Genomic DNA, 16,978 nt, shown 5'->3' on the forward strand with positions numbered 1-16,978 from the left:
TGACTGCAGAGGACCTGATTTCCTCACTTGCTATGTTCTTCTACATATATTTTTACGAAAGTGGTCGCTTACACATTCCCCTTACTTACACGACTGTTTTCTTATATCAAAGGAGGTGGCAAGTTAGGAAAAGACTTCATCGTTGTGTTATATATCAATGCACAGAAGTCTCCCTGACCTATCTGCTTCTATTATACTTCTTTTTTTGTTTGTTTCCACACTTACCAACTTCTTAATAATTTTTTTTCGTTGCAAGTCAGCTGTCAACCTGGTGATTAACCTGAGCGGTGGATATCTTCTTATTTCTAACTATTATCTTTGTCTGGTTTTACATTTCCTGTTGCCTGCCTGCCTAGGTCTTCCGGAGCCTTGGAGCTCTTGGGCTTCCTCATACCTCATGCCACCCCAATCTTACTTTCTTCGCGCCTATTATATCAATTTCTACACACCCATTTTCACTCTATTTTTTTTCTTTTTCTTACGAGGCGGCTGGAATTTTTGTTTCAGGGCAATTTTTACCCGCCCATCTAAATTCGATGGACATGTTTACCTATAGTCTTCACAGAATGCAGTAATGCTCAGAATAACTCTTCAGCTTTGGCAGGCCAAAGTAGCACAACGTTTTGTATATTGATATACACCGCACAAGTGCAGACATGCGAGGGCAAATCAGATTGTGGATGAGGCATGTCAGATATATTTCCGAGATAGCTCTCCCAGATAGATACCAATAACCAGATTCACCCTACTTCTTGTCGTCTGCTTCAGTCCCATCCTCAGGTCTACTTGCGCCGTCGGGGAGAGGACTATCTGAAGTTCTGCTCTCCTCATCCTTTTGCCCCTTGACAGCAGGATCAACCGCAGCACCAGCACCGCCCAGATCCATCCCCAAGCCGTCCAAAAAGTTCTCAGCGAGCTTCTTGGCCCTCTTCTCCCCTACCTCCCTCCTCCGCTCCTCAATCTCCCGCCTCCTTCTCTCGGCATCCTCCCTCCTCGCGCGGAGCTTCTCCTCCCTCTCGGCCCTGACCCTCTCCGTCTCGCGCCTTTCGGCCTCCAACCCCTCCATCTCCCTCTTCCTTGCCTCCTCGTCGCCCGCCGTGAATGAATAGAACCCGACACCACGACCGCGCATCTCCTGCCGCGCATCGTAATGCGTCGCGGGAGGCGGCGTAGCGGACCGGTCCCGCTTCCGTGCCAGATTCTCCATGGCATCGGCGTCGGCCGCCGCAAACGCCTCGCCCTGGATTGCATCGCCGAATATCAAGCCTTGCGGCGCCGCCGGCCGCGCCGACATTTCCACCAGGTCTGCGGCGGCGGCCAAGCCGGACCGTGCGCGCTGCTCCAGCCGCCGTGCCTGCGCGGTGGTTACGCGCCGGGCGCGGCCGAATTCGTCAGTGTATGTCACTAGTTCCGTGTCGTTGTTGTCGTCCTCGTCGGAGGATGAGGAGGAGGAGGATGCGTCGTCGATGCGGTTGCCGGCTTCGTCGAGGTGCTTCTCTGCCCACTTGCGATCAAAGTCGACGAGCGGCGCCCGGTCGCTGTTGCTGGTCGGAACGTAGTCGCCCCGCTTCATGGCGGCGTACCGCCGGGCTTTTTCCTCCATGTTCAGCCGTGCGGCTTCGCGGTCGCGCTCGGTGTCGTAGGTACCTGTCGGGGAGCGAAGGCGGAGCTTGTCCTTTTTGCTGGTGGTGGTGGTGGTGGCTGTAGTGGTGCGGCCGGAGCGGGCCTTGTCGTTTGTGGTCGATGCATCGTTGGCGTTGCGTTTCGTTTTGAAGATCTCGGATGATTTGGATGGGCGTGGCCTGGCTGATGACGATGTGGAGGTGGAGGCTGATGGCTGGCCGGGTTTCTGGAGCAGTGAGGACATCTGAGCGGCAAAGGAGAGGGAGCTCGAGAGGTCCATTTCCTTGCGCTGGCGTTTCGGGGCCGGTCGGCCGTAGAGGTTCGGGTCTTGAGGCATGGTTGGGTGTTTTGCGAGGTGCCCGAATTAAGAAACGAGGGCACGCAGGAAAAGAGAGGACAAGGTCGGTGGGCGTAGGGGATGGTGATGCGGATGAGATTACCTGGTCGTCGAAAGAAAAGTGAATTGCGGTTGCAGCGTTGGGAATGCGCTGACGTCGCCTGGGTTTTGGCGTACTCAGGGATGTTTGCTGGGGCAAGGCAGGAACGCGCTAGGCTTTGTAAACTTGGGCGCAGGGGCATGGATCGAGCAGAAAAAACTGGCCGATACCGGCAAAAGCAGACTGCAGTGGAACAGAAAAGTACATATTTTTCAAATCCAAAGGTCGGAGAAATATAGTCAGCAGTGTGACCCTGGGACAATTTTTAATTATTTTCATCTTCAGAGCCCCTATTTGCAACTTTCTTCACATACAGGTACACTATGCAATCTGACCCAAAACCTTGATCAAATCGCCAGTAACTCCCATGGCAGTAACGTCACCACCAGCACCAGCGCCCTGGATAATGAGCGGGTTGCTTCCATAGCGCTTGGTGTAGAAGCTGATGATGTTGTCGCTGCCCTTGAGCGCAGCGATGGGGTGCGAGCGGTCAAACTTCTCCAGTCCGACCTTGACCTGCTTGTTTGCTACATCGATGCTGCCGACGAAGCGCACGACCTTGCCCTCCTTCTCCGCAGCGGTCTTAACCTCCTCCATCTCGCTGTCGAATTCAGGCAGCCTCTGCAGGAACTCGTCACCGCTGGCTGCAGACTCGAGCGCCTTGGGGATCAAGCTCTGGACAGGGAACGACGTGGGCGACTCGACCTCAAGCCCGGCCAGGCGGGCGAGGATGGTGAGTTTGCGGGCAACATCGATTCCGTTGAGGTCGTCACGCGGGTCGGGCTCCGTGTACCCAAGCTGCTTGGCCTTGGCGACCTCGGCGGACCACTTTCCACCCTGACCTTCGGTCGGGGCGAACGAGTTGAACAGGAACGACATGGTGCCGCTGAAGACGCCCTCGATGCGGGTGACCTCATCGCCCGTGTCAACGAGGTCCTTGAGAGTCGAGATGACGGGCAGGCCGGCGCCGACTGACGACTCGTGATAGACCTTTGCGCCCGACTCGGCGGCCGCGGCGAAAATATCGCGCCACAACCCGTAGGAGCCAGAAAATGCCTTCTTGTTGGGAGTGACCACGCTGACGCCGCGGCGCAGGAACTGGGGGTAGCTGTCGGCCACGGCCTGGGAGCTGGTGTTGTCGACCAGGACGACCTTGGCGGGAGCCGAGGCGAGGTAGTCGACTAGCTGAGGGATGGCGGGGGGCTCGCGAGACGAGGCGGCCAGAGACGAGACCAGGTCGGCGCCACCGCTGGTCAGGCTGTAGACCTCGGAGTGGTCATCGTTGAAGAGGGCCTTTTTGCTTGTCGAGATGTAGCAGAGGCTGAGCTGAGGGGAAGGTCGGCGCTTGGCCAGGGCTTGAAGCTGAGAGAGGAAGCATTTTCCAACTCCGCCGGCGCCTTCATATTTTGATGATGACAGTTAGGTGAGAGCTTTAGCTCATGGGCTTCTCACATTTTCATAAAGCTCATGTTTGTCGTGATGGTGAAGTCCAGAGCGCAGATATAAACAGGTAGGCATTGGCTAGGTATTGCTGTACATACCGATGATGGCAATATGAACTTGTTTCGGGGAAGCCATAATTATGAGACAACTGCCTGATCGAGGGGAGTTGTTATATGCTCTTTACTGTTGTAGTATGTGACGAGATGCTCGCTCAGTATTGTTGGTGGGGTTCAAGTATGACTGAGTTTATTTACAACAAATATTCAGGTCCTGTTAGACAACAACTCTCCGATAACGGCGACCGTCCATAATAGTCAAGCTCCCCTCTAAATCCAGTCCCCCATAGCCCCGTATTACCGGGTTGATCCACTGCGAATTAGTACCACCAGGGAGAAACCCCACCCACGGCAGGGCAAGAAGCTTAGCGTCGCATGGAGCGTGAACTTGATTGAAGGCATCAAAAACAAATTCGTCAAATGTATTTTTGACCCAGTCAATTGCCTCCTAAGCACTCACCCTTGCAAGCGGGAGCAACACCAAAAAGGCGACCCCTCAGAAAAGACATAATGGGGCAAACCGGAAAGCCTAATAGAAACCTCCGCAAGGAGTATCGCGAGGCGCAAAAGAGCAATGGCGCGGCGGCTCTTCCCAAGAAGAAATTCTATCGCCAACGCGCCCACGCAAATCCATTTTCTGATCATAATTTGACATAGTGGGTATTCACACTTCGTGTCGGTCTTCAATACCTTATCAATGGGCCCTGTGCTAATGACCATGGCACCATCCTCAGCCCCATATCGCCAGACCATATGGACTGGGCACCTCTGTATCCAGCCTACAAAGCACCAGGTGCGGATGAGGATGCGGATGCTGCTTCTAAAGAGTCGGCAGTTACCAAGTCGCTGCCCAAGAGGTTATTAAAGGATGTCGAGGTTGCCGATATTGGCTGTGGCTTTGGCGGGTTGTTGATGGCTTTGTCACCCGCCCTCCCCGACTCCTTGATACTAGGTAAGAAAAGATAGAAAAGCGAGAGTGAGTTCGCTTCAATCACGCAACTAACCCAATCCTTTTCGCACGCACCTCAGGTATGGAGATCCGGACGCAGGTAACGGGCTTCGTGCAGGACAAAATCCGAGCACTACGGACTCAGCATTCGGAGACGGACCCGCAGGCGTACCAAAACATCGCGTGCGTACGGGCCAACACGATGAAGTTCCTGCCGAACTTTTTCACGCGCGGGCAGCTCTCCAAGGTGTTCATCTGCTTCCCTGACCCACACTTCAAGGCGCGGAAGCACAAGCAGCGCATCGTTTCGACGACGCTCAGCTCCGAGTACGCCTTTGTGCTGCGGCCGGGCTCGGGCATCGTCTACACCATCACCGACGTCAAGGACCTGCACGAGTGGATGGTCGAGCACCTAGAAGCGCACCCGCTGTTTGAGAGGATCGGGGACGAAGAGCAGGAGGCCGACCCTTGCGTCGCCATCATGCGCAGCGAGACGGAGGAGGGCAAGAAGGTCGAGAGGAACAAGGGGCACAAGTATGTGGCTTTGTTCAGGAGGTTGGAGGATCCGCCATGGTGATGAGGAGTTGCCAGGCGATGTTGGGACGGGGAGGGGTGGTTTTGCTTGTGCCGGAACCTATTGCAGATGATAACAGGCAGAGGGAGTAAGCATCGAGCCTTTGCTTCGGGTCGTCGCTTGCGATATTTCCGACTTTTTCTTTCACGACCTTGCGCCTCTCCAGAGCGCCTTGAAGACGTTTCACCGGCTTTCCAGACGATACAACAAGTTATATGAACAAGTGGCAAAGAGCACCAAGACTTTAAAATATGGTATCACGGATTCACTTAAAGATTTCAGGGCCCACACAAAAAAATCCCGAAGGGATCGCTCCAGCGGCACGGTGACACGGGACTCTCCTGTTGGACACTCATTACTGGCGTCAGGATTTACAGTGCGGTGCAGATCAGATAAACGCAAGTAAGATGATTATGTGCAAACTTTCCAACAGCACTGGTCAAAACTCGGCTTGTCGGTATGCGCCGTATTCAGTGGCCCCTTTGCAGATAAAAAGAAGGCAACAGCCGCAGTTTTGCAGGGCTTAGTGAGGCGCAGAACTGGATATGGACATCAAGGGAAAAGACGGGTAAGTCGGGGCCGAGAACTAGGTAGCATCTATGGACCCCTTTTCTCGCCACAATCGCGAAACCCTGGCAAAGGAAGATACCGTTGATGGACCGGTCGGGCCTTGCCGCATAGTTGGGCAGATGAAGATTTGACGAAGAAGATAGGGGATTTTAGGGGTTTCAGGGAGTAAATAACAGGGAGCCATGTTCGTTACCTACCTTAGGTACCTACCTAGACTAGAAGGTGCCTTGTGTAACCTTGGTAGGGGCCAAGTAGGTACGCGGGGACTACGACTGCTACCACGTGACCTCGACTCGAAAAACAAATCCTTCCTTCCTAATTCATTCTAGCGAGATCGTCAGGGCAGAAGGCGGGAAACGAATGAAGTGATCCTCAGCCGAAAGAAACATTACAATCTCCAGTTCCTTTCTTTTTTTTTTTTTTCACTGCTTTGTCCCGTCTTACTTCGTACAATTTCAACGTCGAAGCGACTCGACCCGACTCTCCCAACCTAGGTACCCAAGACACGTACCCGTCGCATCGCGTAGCAACTGCCCGACTGTGCCGGCTTCCAATTTCAGCGTGTGTAATTCCGACGTCATATTATCTAGGCCTCAGTCGCTGGCCGTCCTCGGCAACATGCAGTCAATCAAAGTCAACCGGAGCGACAAGATACCAAGACATGCTTAACCTCCATGATGGCTACGTACATTACTGGCTCCGATTTCAATCCAGATGTCTCTGGCCCATGGATGTCTTTCTCTCTGCTTACCCACCCCAGTCCAACCTGAAGGGTCGGTCTGGATCTGGAGACCGTTTGTTTTGTTTCTTTGACGTTACTATCGGCCGTCCCTGTCAATAAGACGGTACACTTGACAAGACTGATCAAAACCCTGGAGCGAACGAATCCAATCACGATCTTAGCGAGATAGGTGCCCACCTTCAGCGCTTCCCACTACCGTAGGGCTTTTCTCGGGGCACTCCTCCCGTCGTGGGGGAATTGCCTCTTTTGGAAATACGCACCATGTGCTGCCGAACGGCTTCTGAGCCGCCACTAATGCCACATGGTTTTGCCAGGGTATGTTCTGGATGGATGCATGTGTTCCTTGGTGAATACGTACGGCTCAATTATGACAGCCAGATGTTGTGCTATTGACTATTTCCTTCTAATTTACCGGCTACTCTGTGAAAAAGGAACTCATCCGTCCAAGACCTCGGCCACCGTCACTTTCGGCACATTAATCAGAAAGAAATAGCAAACTGCCACCCAACAGCAATCGCATGGCAGCTTGTTTGTTGTCAAGAAAGAAGAGCACATGACTGAAGCTATCTAACTCGCCTAAGCAAGCAGTCAGTAGTCGCTCGCTCGCTACCGGCTGCGACCGCCACGGGAACATATCACTCACACCCCAGCTTCTTCTTCAGCACATGCCACCCAAAAAGGTGCGGGCGTTATCGTACCGTTAAACACTGGCGCTCAGTGCTTGCCTAGTGTTGCATTAGATAATCAGTAGAATCTTGGTATCATATAACGACAGGAGCTTAGTTAGCGCTAGGAACACCATAAAAACGCTGTCATGTTCGTTAGGCTAAATAACACCATTTATAACAATATATGGCTCTCCTACCCAATCAATCTGCCTGCACGTAAACGTTGGTGTGCGTTAATTATAAACCCGGTACAGCAATAAACTATTGCAATTTTTATTTTACGCAAATTGCGTTATAAAATTACATCCATAACGTCTATAATTGTTTATCCTTTTTCCTTAAAATAAAAATTATTTTTAAAAATAGCCCCTATTTTCCCAAAATCCCTTTAATTTACCATATTTTATAACGAAAAATTCCAAAAACCAATTACCGTTTTAAATTTCCGAACAAAATGGCCAAAATGGTATAAAATTTACCGCCAAAATACCGAAATTTTACGCGTTTGGAAATTGGTAAACCCCGATTAACAAATTTACGAAAAACTCGTAACGTTCGATAAATTTACAAAATTAATGTCACAGACCTGAAGGACAGCCACTGGGCTGTCGCTTAGTCATGACCCCTGTCACGTGAAGGCGCGAGGGCCGAGCGCCTCGCGCGCGTATATCTACGCGAAATCTCTGCAGTCTCCGATATGTAGCTCCTCGAGCTACGTCTTCGTCAACAACCACCTGCTACCCTGTACCTGGAAGACTAGATAGCCAATATACTCTGTCCTGTTACCTGATCGCCCGCACCTACCTGTCCGCCCTGCCTGCCCGTGACATTACGTAGCTCCTTCATTAGGTGCCCGCGATGCCTGCGTTACTGCAACCCCCGATCTTAACCGATTCGACCGAGGAACTGATCGAACACCTACAAGGACACCCTGAACAATGGGTGTCTTACATCTCCGATTCCTACCAAAAGCTGCAACTATTGCACGATAGCAACGTCCGCCTGAACTCCTGCCTAGAAATGCAGGAAGCCGAGACCCAACGCGCCCGCGCCGAAACGGACCGTGTCCGCGACAAGGCGCAGGCCGACATTCTGGCCATGGCCATGGAAAAGGCCTCCGCCATAACCTCCCGGGATGCCGCTTTCGCCGAATTAGAGAAAACACGGTCCGAACTGAAGGAAGTTCGGACCGTAACGCTACCCACGGTACACATAACCACCCCCGCCCCAACTACCAACACGCCTGTTGAACCCCTTATGGTTACTCCTATGGGAACGACTCCGCCGCCTGCTTCCGAACATCCCGCCTCCGCCCGCCTTTCTGAACGACTTCCAGACCCCGATAAATTTACGGGCGCCCGCTCCGACCTCCGCCGCTTCGCCACCCAAATCCGGGGGAAGATGACCTCAAACAAAGACCGCTTCCCCAACCCCGAATCACGCCTGATTTATGTAGCCGGTCGACTGTCCGGTAAAGCGTACAACCTGATCCTGCCCAAAATGGTCGGAGGCACACCCCAATTCGGAGATTATACGGATCTCCTCCAATACCTAGAGGAGGCATTCGGGGACCCCGACCACGTCCAAAACGCACAAAACAAACTATATGCCCTGAAGCAGCGGAACGTAGATTTCGCCGAGTATTTGTCGGAGTTCCAACGCCTGTCTTTGGAAGGAGAAATGCCGGAGGATGCCCTCCCCCCTCTTTTATTCCAGGGAATATCGGAAGAGCTCCAGGACATGCTCCTCCACAACCCCGCCCCATCTCGCCAATACCACGAATTCACCCGACACCTGCAAAGTTTGGATAACCGCTACCGCCAGCACCAGCAGTATAAAAATAAACAGACACGTACCCCTCGGGCCGCAGCGCCCCCCGCGCGCGCGGCTCCCCGAACCCAACCCGACATACCGCGGGCCGCCCCCAAGCCAAACGCGGAGCTCCCGCTTAACGACCCTATGGACCTGAGCAGCCAACGCCGCCACAACCGCAAGGAAAACATGCTATGTTACCGTTGTGGATCCCAAGAACATTTCGTTGCCAAATGCCCGGAACCGGATACCCGCCGCACGCGGCTGCACCAGGCCGGAATCGAACGATCCAGGTCCAGGTCCAGATCCCCGCGCCAAATACAAACCAAACTCCCTAGAAACCCCCGCCGCGGCTCGGACGCCAGCCGCTCCAGCAGCCGAAGTTCGAAAAACGGAGCCCGCCTGGGATAAGTCGCCCCCAGGCCGCCAAGGCCGCGCATAGACCGCCGGCGATCCGCATCTCTGCCGCCGCCGTTCACGGGTTCCCCGTTGAAGAGGAATATAACCAACGATCCGACCTGATGATCCTGCCTGCCGAACTGACAGTGGGGGGCCAAAACCTCCCAACCTATGCCCTCACCGATTGCGGTGCGGAAGGAAAATGCTTCCTCGACCAAGGATGGGCCGAAGAACGCCAACTACAAATGTATCCGCTGCGAAACCCATTCGACATCGAAGTATTCGACGGAAGGACCGCCGAAAGTGGGAAGTGCACCCATTATGTCCGAGGACAATTGAGAATCAAGGACCACATCCAGAAAAACGCGCTGTTCTTCGTCACACAGCTAGCCCACTACCCCATTGTGCTAGGAATGCCTTGGCTAAAGCAGCACGATCCAACGATTGGATTCGCGTCACACGTTATTACGTTTGACAGCGACTATTGCCGCCGACACTGCAATATGCCCGACAAACCGGAGAAGGTTAAAGCTTTACACGCCGTACCAAAAAAAAGCCGCCCCCAGTACCAGGCTGACCGACCGCCGTCCCTCCGCGAAATGGATATCGCCCCTATCTCCCTGCAAGCCGCGAGCATGTACGCCCGCCGCCGATCCTGCCGACTGTACGCCGTAACCTTGAAACAGATTGATGAGGTCCTAGCCGCCGACCCCCAAAATAGGAACGGGCCGACCCTGCCCGAAACAATCCGGGAATTCGCGGACGTATTTTCCCCGCAAGAAGCCGAGAAGCTGCCCCCACACCGACCGTCCGACCACCATATCCCGCTTATAGAAGGAAAAACGCCGCCGTTCGGCCCCCTGTACGCCATGTCCCGCGAAGAGCTGATAGCCCTTAAGGAATGGCTGACCGCAGAGTTGAGAAAAGGGTTTATCAGACCCAGTTCGTCATCCGTCGCCTCGCCCGTTTTGTTCGTGAAGAAGCAGGGAGGAGGGTTGAGGTTTTGCGTGGATTACCGCGCGCTGAATAACATTACCGTAAAAGACCGTTACCCGCTGCCGCTAGTCCGAGAGACCCTGAACAACCTGGCCGGCATGAAATTCTTCTCGAAAATCGATATCGTTTCCGCTTTTAACAATATTCGGATTAAAAAGGGGGAAGAATACCTGACGGCATTCCGCACGAGATTCGGCTTATACGAGAGCCTAGTCATGCCTTTCGGGCTAACGGGAGCCCCCGCGACGTTCCAGAGATATATAAACGACTCCCTGCGCGAATACTTAGACGTATTTTGTACAGCCTACCTGGACGACATTTTGATTTATAGCCGCACCCGAACAGAACACGAAGAACATTTGAAACTCGTACTGGAAGCCCTGAGGAAAGCCGGGCTATACGCCAACGCCGCGAAGTGCGAATTCTTCGTGACGGAAACCAAGTTCCTGGGCCTGCTGGTCGGCGTCGAAGGCGTAAAAATGGACCCTGAAAAAATCACCGCTGTCCTGGACTGGCAAACACCCAAAAAGCTTACTGACGTACAAGCATTTTTGGGGTTTGGCAACTTTTACCGGCGCTTTATCCGAGATTTCTCAAAGATCGTAGCCCCTTTGACGAGATTGACCAAGAAAGACGTCGCATTCGAATGGAATAGCGCCTGCGAAACCGCCTTCCGACTGCTGAAGAGAAAGTTTACCGAAGCCCCCGTACTGGCGCACTTCGATTGGGAAAAGGATGTGATCCTGGAGACCGACGCTTCCGATTATGTTTCTGCGGGAATATTGTCACAATACGGCGACGACGGAATACTCCGCCCCGTCGCGTTCTTTTCGAAAAAACACACAGCTACCGAATGCAATTACGAGATTTACGACAAAGAATTGCTAGCCATTATCCGCTGTTTTGAAGAATGGCGCCCGGAACTCGAAGGGACGTCGTCCCCGGTCCAAGTAATTACGGACCACCGCAACCTGGAATATTTCACGACGACGAAAATGCTCAACCGCCGACAAGCCCGATGGGCCGAATTCCTGTCAAGATTTAATTTCCGTATCACCTACCGACCCGGGAAACAAGGAGCGAAGCCCGACGCACTAACCAGGAGGTCAGAGGATATGCCTGAGGAGGGGGATGAACGACTTAAGCACCAAACACAAGTCGTACTGAAAGAACACAATTTACCTGCCCGCCCCACCCGGTTACAACCCATAATCCGCCAAAACAAACCCCTATTGCCAAGACACCTGATAGAGCTACTAGACGCCGGATACGAATCCGACCCGATAACGCAATCTGCCCTAGAAGCGTTGAGGACAGGCGCCGACCGCCACCCCAAGCTGCAATTGGCCGAATGCGAAGAACGATCCGGCTATTTGTATTACCGCAATAGACTGTACGTACCCGATTCGAATAATCTGAAAGCCGAGATCCTGCGCCGCTGCCACGACTCCCCCGTCGCCGGTCACCCCGGCAAAGCAAAAACCTACGACCTGCTGTCCCGAGAATATTACTGGCCCGGAATGCTACATTACGTATCATTATGGGTAAAGAAATGCCAGACCTGCCGCCGAATCAACCCGTCCCGCGAAGGCCACCAGGGCCTCCTGCGACCCCTGCCCACTCCTGAACGCTCATGGCAACACCTGTCGATGGATTTTATCACACATTTGCCGCAAAGCAACGGCCACGACGCCATCCTAGTGGTCGTAGACCGCCTGACTAAGATGAGACACTTCGTCCCTTGTAAAGGGACCTGCAATGCCGAGGACACCGCCAACCTGTACCTACACCACGTATGGAAACTACACGGGTTGCCCCTGACGATAGTTTCGGATAGAGGCACCCAATTCGTGTCGAAGTTTTGGAAACACCTGACAACCCGTTTGAAAATCGACAGCCTGCTATCCACTGCTCACCACCCCGAGACTGACGGACAGACCGAGCGTTTTAACGCGTCCCTGGAACAATATTTGAGAGCTTATGTGGCCTACCTGCAAGATGATTGGGAAAGTTGGCTTCCCCTCGCCGAATTCACAGCCAACTCCCACAAGTCCGAGACCACCGGAACCTCCCCGTTTTACGCGACTTACGGATTCCATCCCCGCATGGGATTCGAGCCGGTACCCCTGAACCAGCCTTTGCCCGCCCAGCGGGATGCCGAAAAGCTAGCCGCCCGAATGGAAGCCATTCTGGAACAAGCCCGCGCCGAAATGACCGCCGCCCAAGCCCGTTACGAAGAACAGGCGAACCGACACCGTACCCCGGCCCGCCGGCTTACCGTCGGCCAATATGTATGGTTAGACGCACGGAACATCCAGACCGCCCGCCCGCAGAAGAAACTGGATTGGAAGAACTTGGGACCCTTCCGAATTTCTGAAGTGATTAGCCCGTACGCCTACCGTTTGGACCTGCCGTCGTCTATGAGAGTACACCCTGTTTTCAATATAAACCGACTAAAACCTGCTGACGTTGAGCCCCTGCCGGGCCAACAACCTGCACCGCCACCCCATTTGGAAGTGGAAGGTGAGAGAGAATACGAAGTCGAAGAGATCCTCGACTCCTTTTGGGAAACCCGCGGCCGAGGAGGCCGCCGGCTGAAATATATCGTCCGTTGGGCTGGATATAGCGAACCCACGACTGAACCTGCCGATTACCTGGAAAACGCTGCTCAATTGGTAAAGAATTTCCACCGTCGATACCCCCATAAGCCCGGGCCCCGGCCGTGACGGAGCTCGGCCTGGAAGGGGGGAATACTGTCACAGACCTGAAGGACAGCCACTGGGCTGTCGCTTAGTCATGACCCCTGTCACGTGAAGGCGCGAGGGCCGAGCGCCTCGCGCGCGTATATCTACGCGAAATCTCTGCAGTCTCCGATATGTAGCTCCTCGAGCTACGTCTTCGTCAACAACCACCTGCTACCCCGTACCTGGAAGACTAGATAGCCAATATACTCTGTCCTGTTACCTGATCGCCCGCACCTACCTGTCCGCCCTGCCTGCCCGTGACAATTTATATTTGTGGGAAACGAACCCTATATATACGTATCCGAACAAAATAAAATTATTATTATTTTTTTTATCGACGATATTATTATTTTTTATTCCAAAAAAAATACGGGGTACGGTTAAGCGGTAATTTCAGGGTTAAAAACGAAATACAAATTAAAGGAAAAACTGTTATTTTGGTTTTTCGAAATGCGCGTTTTCCGAAATAAAAAACGTCGCACCGCCATTTTATTGCACAATTCTTATATCGAAAAAATCGCCATGCGTTTTGGATTAATTAAAAATAAAAAATACCCAAATACGCCGTTCCCAAAAAGGTTTATACCCAAATTCGACGGCCAAACGTCCTTTAAAAAAATTAAAATTTATTAGGAAATGGTTGGGTTTATTTTATATATAATTATTATATTTCGACCAGATATTACGCACGCCGCCTTGTTATTTTTACGGTTTTTAACCAATTTTGGCCCATTCCACAAACGGTTAACCAAACGAATATTGTAATATTTGTACGGTTCGAAATTTTTAAATATTAAATACGGCGTTAACCCAACGATTTAATATTTGGTGGTAGCAAATAATTTTTTTTTTAATAATAATCCAAAAATTAAAAAATCCTCCGAAAAATACGTAATAATATTATTTGGCGGCGTTATTAATTGGAAAACGGTTAGGCAAACCACGGTTACCATTTTAACCACGGAGGTAAAATTAAACGCGTTATTTAAAACGGTTAAAAAAACCATGGCGTTAAAACGGATCTTCCGTAATATACAGTTGGATTTAAATTAACCGTGGAATTTATATTGTAATAATAAATAAACGATCCGCCTAATAATCGATAAAAATTCGCGCATTAGCACCAATTTGCGCCATATTAATATTTAAAATATATAATTTAAATAAAAACACGCGCGAAAAAACTTTGCAATTACGTATTTGGAAATTAAATTTATACCTGCAAACGGATTTACAAAACCTTTTTTTATAAGCAAATTCGAATATTTTAAATCGTTTTTAAATTTGTACGACGTATAATACAAAATGCAAAAAAATTTACAAATAAGGTAAAAAATATAATAATAGAATAATATAACGTTTTATTTTATTAAAAAAAAAACAACGAAACAGGGCAACGATTTTTTTTACAAAAAAAACAAAAAAAAACAAAACAAAACAATAATTATTAATTTGGACCGAAATTTGCCCGCATATAAAAAAACCTATTGGCCGGCGCCAACGCCGCCAAAAAACGCCACAAAATAAATACCCGTAATAGGATAACCATTAATAATTATTACCACCACCGCCGGTACGTTACCCACAAAAACCACCCCAAAAACCGCCTAAATATTATTAAATAATACCGTTTATATATTTTACGGTATAGCAAATATATTAAAAACCCCAATAACGGGTTTTGGCGCAAACAAATTTTTCGCCTGAAAAATTGCCAATTTTTCCGCCTGGAATTTGGTCTAATTCCGGAAATAATACCTGTTAATTATATGCATTATTTTGCATGTAATAAGCCCACTTTTATTTGTATATAGCCAATTTTATTTAGTGCCGAAGTGGAGTGGGGAATGGTGGAATTCCGTTACTTTGTTAATGCAGGAATGCAATTTAAAGGTCAGCGAGTGGGGTTAGCTACCCTGTACCGGGTTTAATACCCACCCTGCACCTGCGAGTCAGCTACCCTGTACCGGGTTGAAAATTTCACCAAGTTAACGTTTAAATGCAAACCCAGAGATGGTTTGTATGCAAATGAGGGTGTTTTTTCAAAAACCCATACAAATTAGTTTTTCGGAAATTCATTCGCGGCACCGGAACCTTTTCTGGCGTGCGGACCCCCACTTCGATGTCGGAGAGTATGTAAGGGAAATAAAGCAAAATCTCCCCCAACCAATTATTTATCAGTACCAAAATTATAGTGCATTTCTACCTATTATTCAGCGCTTTTAGCACTGGTTATTTACCACGCCGCACCTAGGGTTTACCCCTATATCCCCTGTTAGCACCATTATTATTAACAGGTTATGAGCCCGGAAAGGTTCTAGCTAGTGCACTAAAGCGCACTTTGCATTATTGGAAAGCCCTGTTTTCAGGCTTTAATTTGGTTATTGTCGCATATCCGCAGCACGTATATTGACGAAGATATTGCTGTTTTTGTGCAAATTGTTGGTTATAGGTGCTACGTTAGCACCTATCCCCCCTGTAATTACAGTGAGGGGTCGCTATATTAGCGTTTGACTCAGGCCCAATTTTCAGGCACTGCAGCGCTCGCTCGATTGCAAATCCCAAAATTTTTGGTGTGGTTTTTATGGGTTGTGCATCGCTATTGCGATTGGTTCAAATTTTTAGTGCGTTAATTAGGGTTTGCGCTAACGAGTCAGGGCCAAAACCCCTGTATTCGCCCGCTAATAGCCCAGTGATCCACTAACCGAACGCTGCAAATTACCCTGCAGGTTACCCTGCACCCACCTAGCGAATTGAACTTTCGATCGCTAGTGCACCTGGATCGGTACAAATAATACCAGGGCACCCATTAATTGTGGATTTAGGGATTCCAACCCTGTATTTTCAGTGGATTCGATCATTGAAAATAGCAATAAGCCCTATATTTGGCAAGTATAGGCCTGTAACCGTTAGAAGGCAAACGGCTATAGAAAATCCTAGATTGGGGTATTTACCCTTAGGCGACTAGGTTAGTTTTTAACTATAATTCAGGCCACCCTACAATGGAAGACAGCCCTATGTCGGGCCTCCCAGGCCCAATTCCACCGGATAGGGGCCCTGAATCCAGCCCGAATGAAGTTCTAACCGCTAAATTACAGGCGCAAGACCTGCAATTAAAAGCGTTAACTACGCAATTGGATCAACTTCAGCACACAATTCAACAGTTAACATCTCTGTTGACGCTGAAAAATGGTGAACCCACTAGTTTTAGTGGTATTGCGGGTATTAATACCCCCAATAGTGGTAATCTGGAGGCCAACCCACAGATTTTTAGCGCTAATACCGCTACCGCACCACCTAATCCACCCGGTAACCTAATTCTAGGTGACGGGATAGGTAAAGAACTATCAAAACGGGTATTTTCCTTCCCCGAAAATTGCAAATTAGTAGGGGCTAGCAACTACGACCTGTGGAAACAGGCACTTATAGTACAATTCAGGGCTATAAAAGCTGCGGAATTTATTTCCAACCCTGAAATTGGCTATAGCCTACCGGAACATGAGCAATCAGTCCTATTATTGCTTATTAAAGACAGCCTAACCAAGGAACCTTTAGAATCCATTGCATGGCATTCCAGCCCTGTAACGGCCTATAAGACCCTGGGAGATAGCTATTCCGTTGCACCCGAAATTAGCAGAGACTCGCTATATCGGGAATTTCACGCCCTAAATTTTTCGAAATTTAGAGGGTCAATACCAGAATTTAACAGCCGTTTTAATTCCCTGGTAGCTAGATTAGCGAATGCCAACGTGCAAATTAGCCCTATCGATGTACGAAATCAATACCTACGGGCCCTGGAGGGGACGTTCCCTACCTGGACCGAACGCCAACGCAGTACCCAACGGGCCCTGCAGGCTATAGGCCAAAATTCGGATCGATTAAATTTGCAATACCTTATGGCGGACCTTATATCCGAAAATTCGATTTCAGGCTCTACAACTGCCAAAGCCACTAATTACAGGGCT

The 16,978-nt window shown here is 50.3% G+C and overlaps 4 protein-coding genes across 4 annotated transcripts; 2 read left to right on the forward strand and 2 right to left on the reverse strand.

Moving 5' to 3' along the window:
- Positions 1 to 745: 745 nt before the first annotated feature.
- MGG_01022 (uncharacterized protein) lies at positions 746 to 1,960 on the reverse strand (the record flags this gene model as incomplete). Its single annotated transcript, XM_003717873.1, has 1 exon — positions 746 to 1,960. One exon carries the CDS (start codon positions 1,958 to 1,960, stop codon positions 746 to 748), a length of 1,215 nt encoding a protein of 404 aa, XP_003717921.1.
- Positions 1,961 to 2,306: 346 nt separating this feature from the next.
- MGG_11450 (homoserine dehydrogenase) lies at positions 2,307 to 3,782 on the reverse strand. The gene is made up of 2 exons (XM_003717874.1): positions 3,602 to 3,782; positions 2,307 to 3,457 (listed from the first exon to the last, which is right to left on the reverse strand). The coding sequence occupies exons 1-2, from the start codon at positions 3,636 to 3,638 to the stop codon at positions 2,382 to 2,384; spliced, it is 1,113 nt and encodes a 370-aa protein (XP_003717922.1). The 5' UTR covers positions 3,639 to 3,782; the 3' UTR covers positions 2,307 to 2,381.
- Positions 3,783 to 3,905: 123 nt separating this feature from the next.
- On the forward strand, positions 3,906 to 6,093 carry MGG_01021 (tRNA (guanine-N(7)-)-methyltransferase). Its single transcript, XM_003717875.1, has 3 exons — positions 3,906 to 4,215; positions 4,294 to 4,511; positions 4,589 to 6,093. Exons 1-3 carry the CDS (start codon positions 4,070 to 4,072, stop codon positions 5,083 to 5,085), a joined length of 861 nt encoding a protein of 286 aa, XP_003717923.1. The 5' UTR covers positions 3,906 to 4,069; the 3' UTR covers positions 5,086 to 6,093.
- An 8,711-nt stretch (positions 6,094 to 14,804) lies between these two features.
- On the forward strand, positions 14,805 to 15,267 carry MGG_17327 (uncharacterized protein; the record flags this gene model as incomplete). The annotated part of the gene is made up of 3 exons (XM_003717876.1): positions 14,805 to 14,919; positions 15,077 to 15,145; positions 15,209 to 15,267. Coding segments are annotated over 3 exons (243 nt in total), but the record flags the coding sequence as incomplete, so codon positions are not given.
- Positions 15,268 to 16,978: the final 1,711 nt, after the last annotated feature.

The sequence above is a fragment of the Pyricularia oryzae genome, chromosome 5 (genome assembly GCF_000002495.2).
Source record: "Pyricularia oryzae 70-15 chromosome 5, whole genome shotgun sequence".
Lineage (NCBI taxonomy): Eukaryota > Fungi > Ascomycota > Sordariomycetes > Magnaporthales > Pyriculariaceae > Pyricularia > Pyricularia oryzae.

Bases quoted from the DNA above. Each gene is read 5' to 3' on its own strand.
- MGG_01021 (XM_003717875.1), top strand. From the start codon at position 4,070: ATGGGGCAAACCGGAAAGCCTAATAGAAACCTCCGCAAGGAGTATCGC. The intron at 4,216-4,293 runs GTGGGTATTCAC...CACCATCCTCAG, and splicing joins TCTGATCATAATTTGACATA to CCCCATATCGCCAGACCATA. The intron at 4,512-4,588 runs GTAAGAAAAGAT...CACGCACCTCAG, and splicing joins CCCCGACTCCTTGATACTAG to GTATGGAGATCCGGACGCAG.
- MGG_11450 (XM_003717874.1), bottom strand. From the start codon at position 3,638: ATGGCTTCCCCGAAACAAGTTCATATTGCCATCATCG. The intron at 3,458-3,601 runs GTATGTACAGCA...CAAAATATGAAG, and splicing joins AGTTCATATTGCCATCATCG to GCGCCGGCGGAGTTGGAAAA.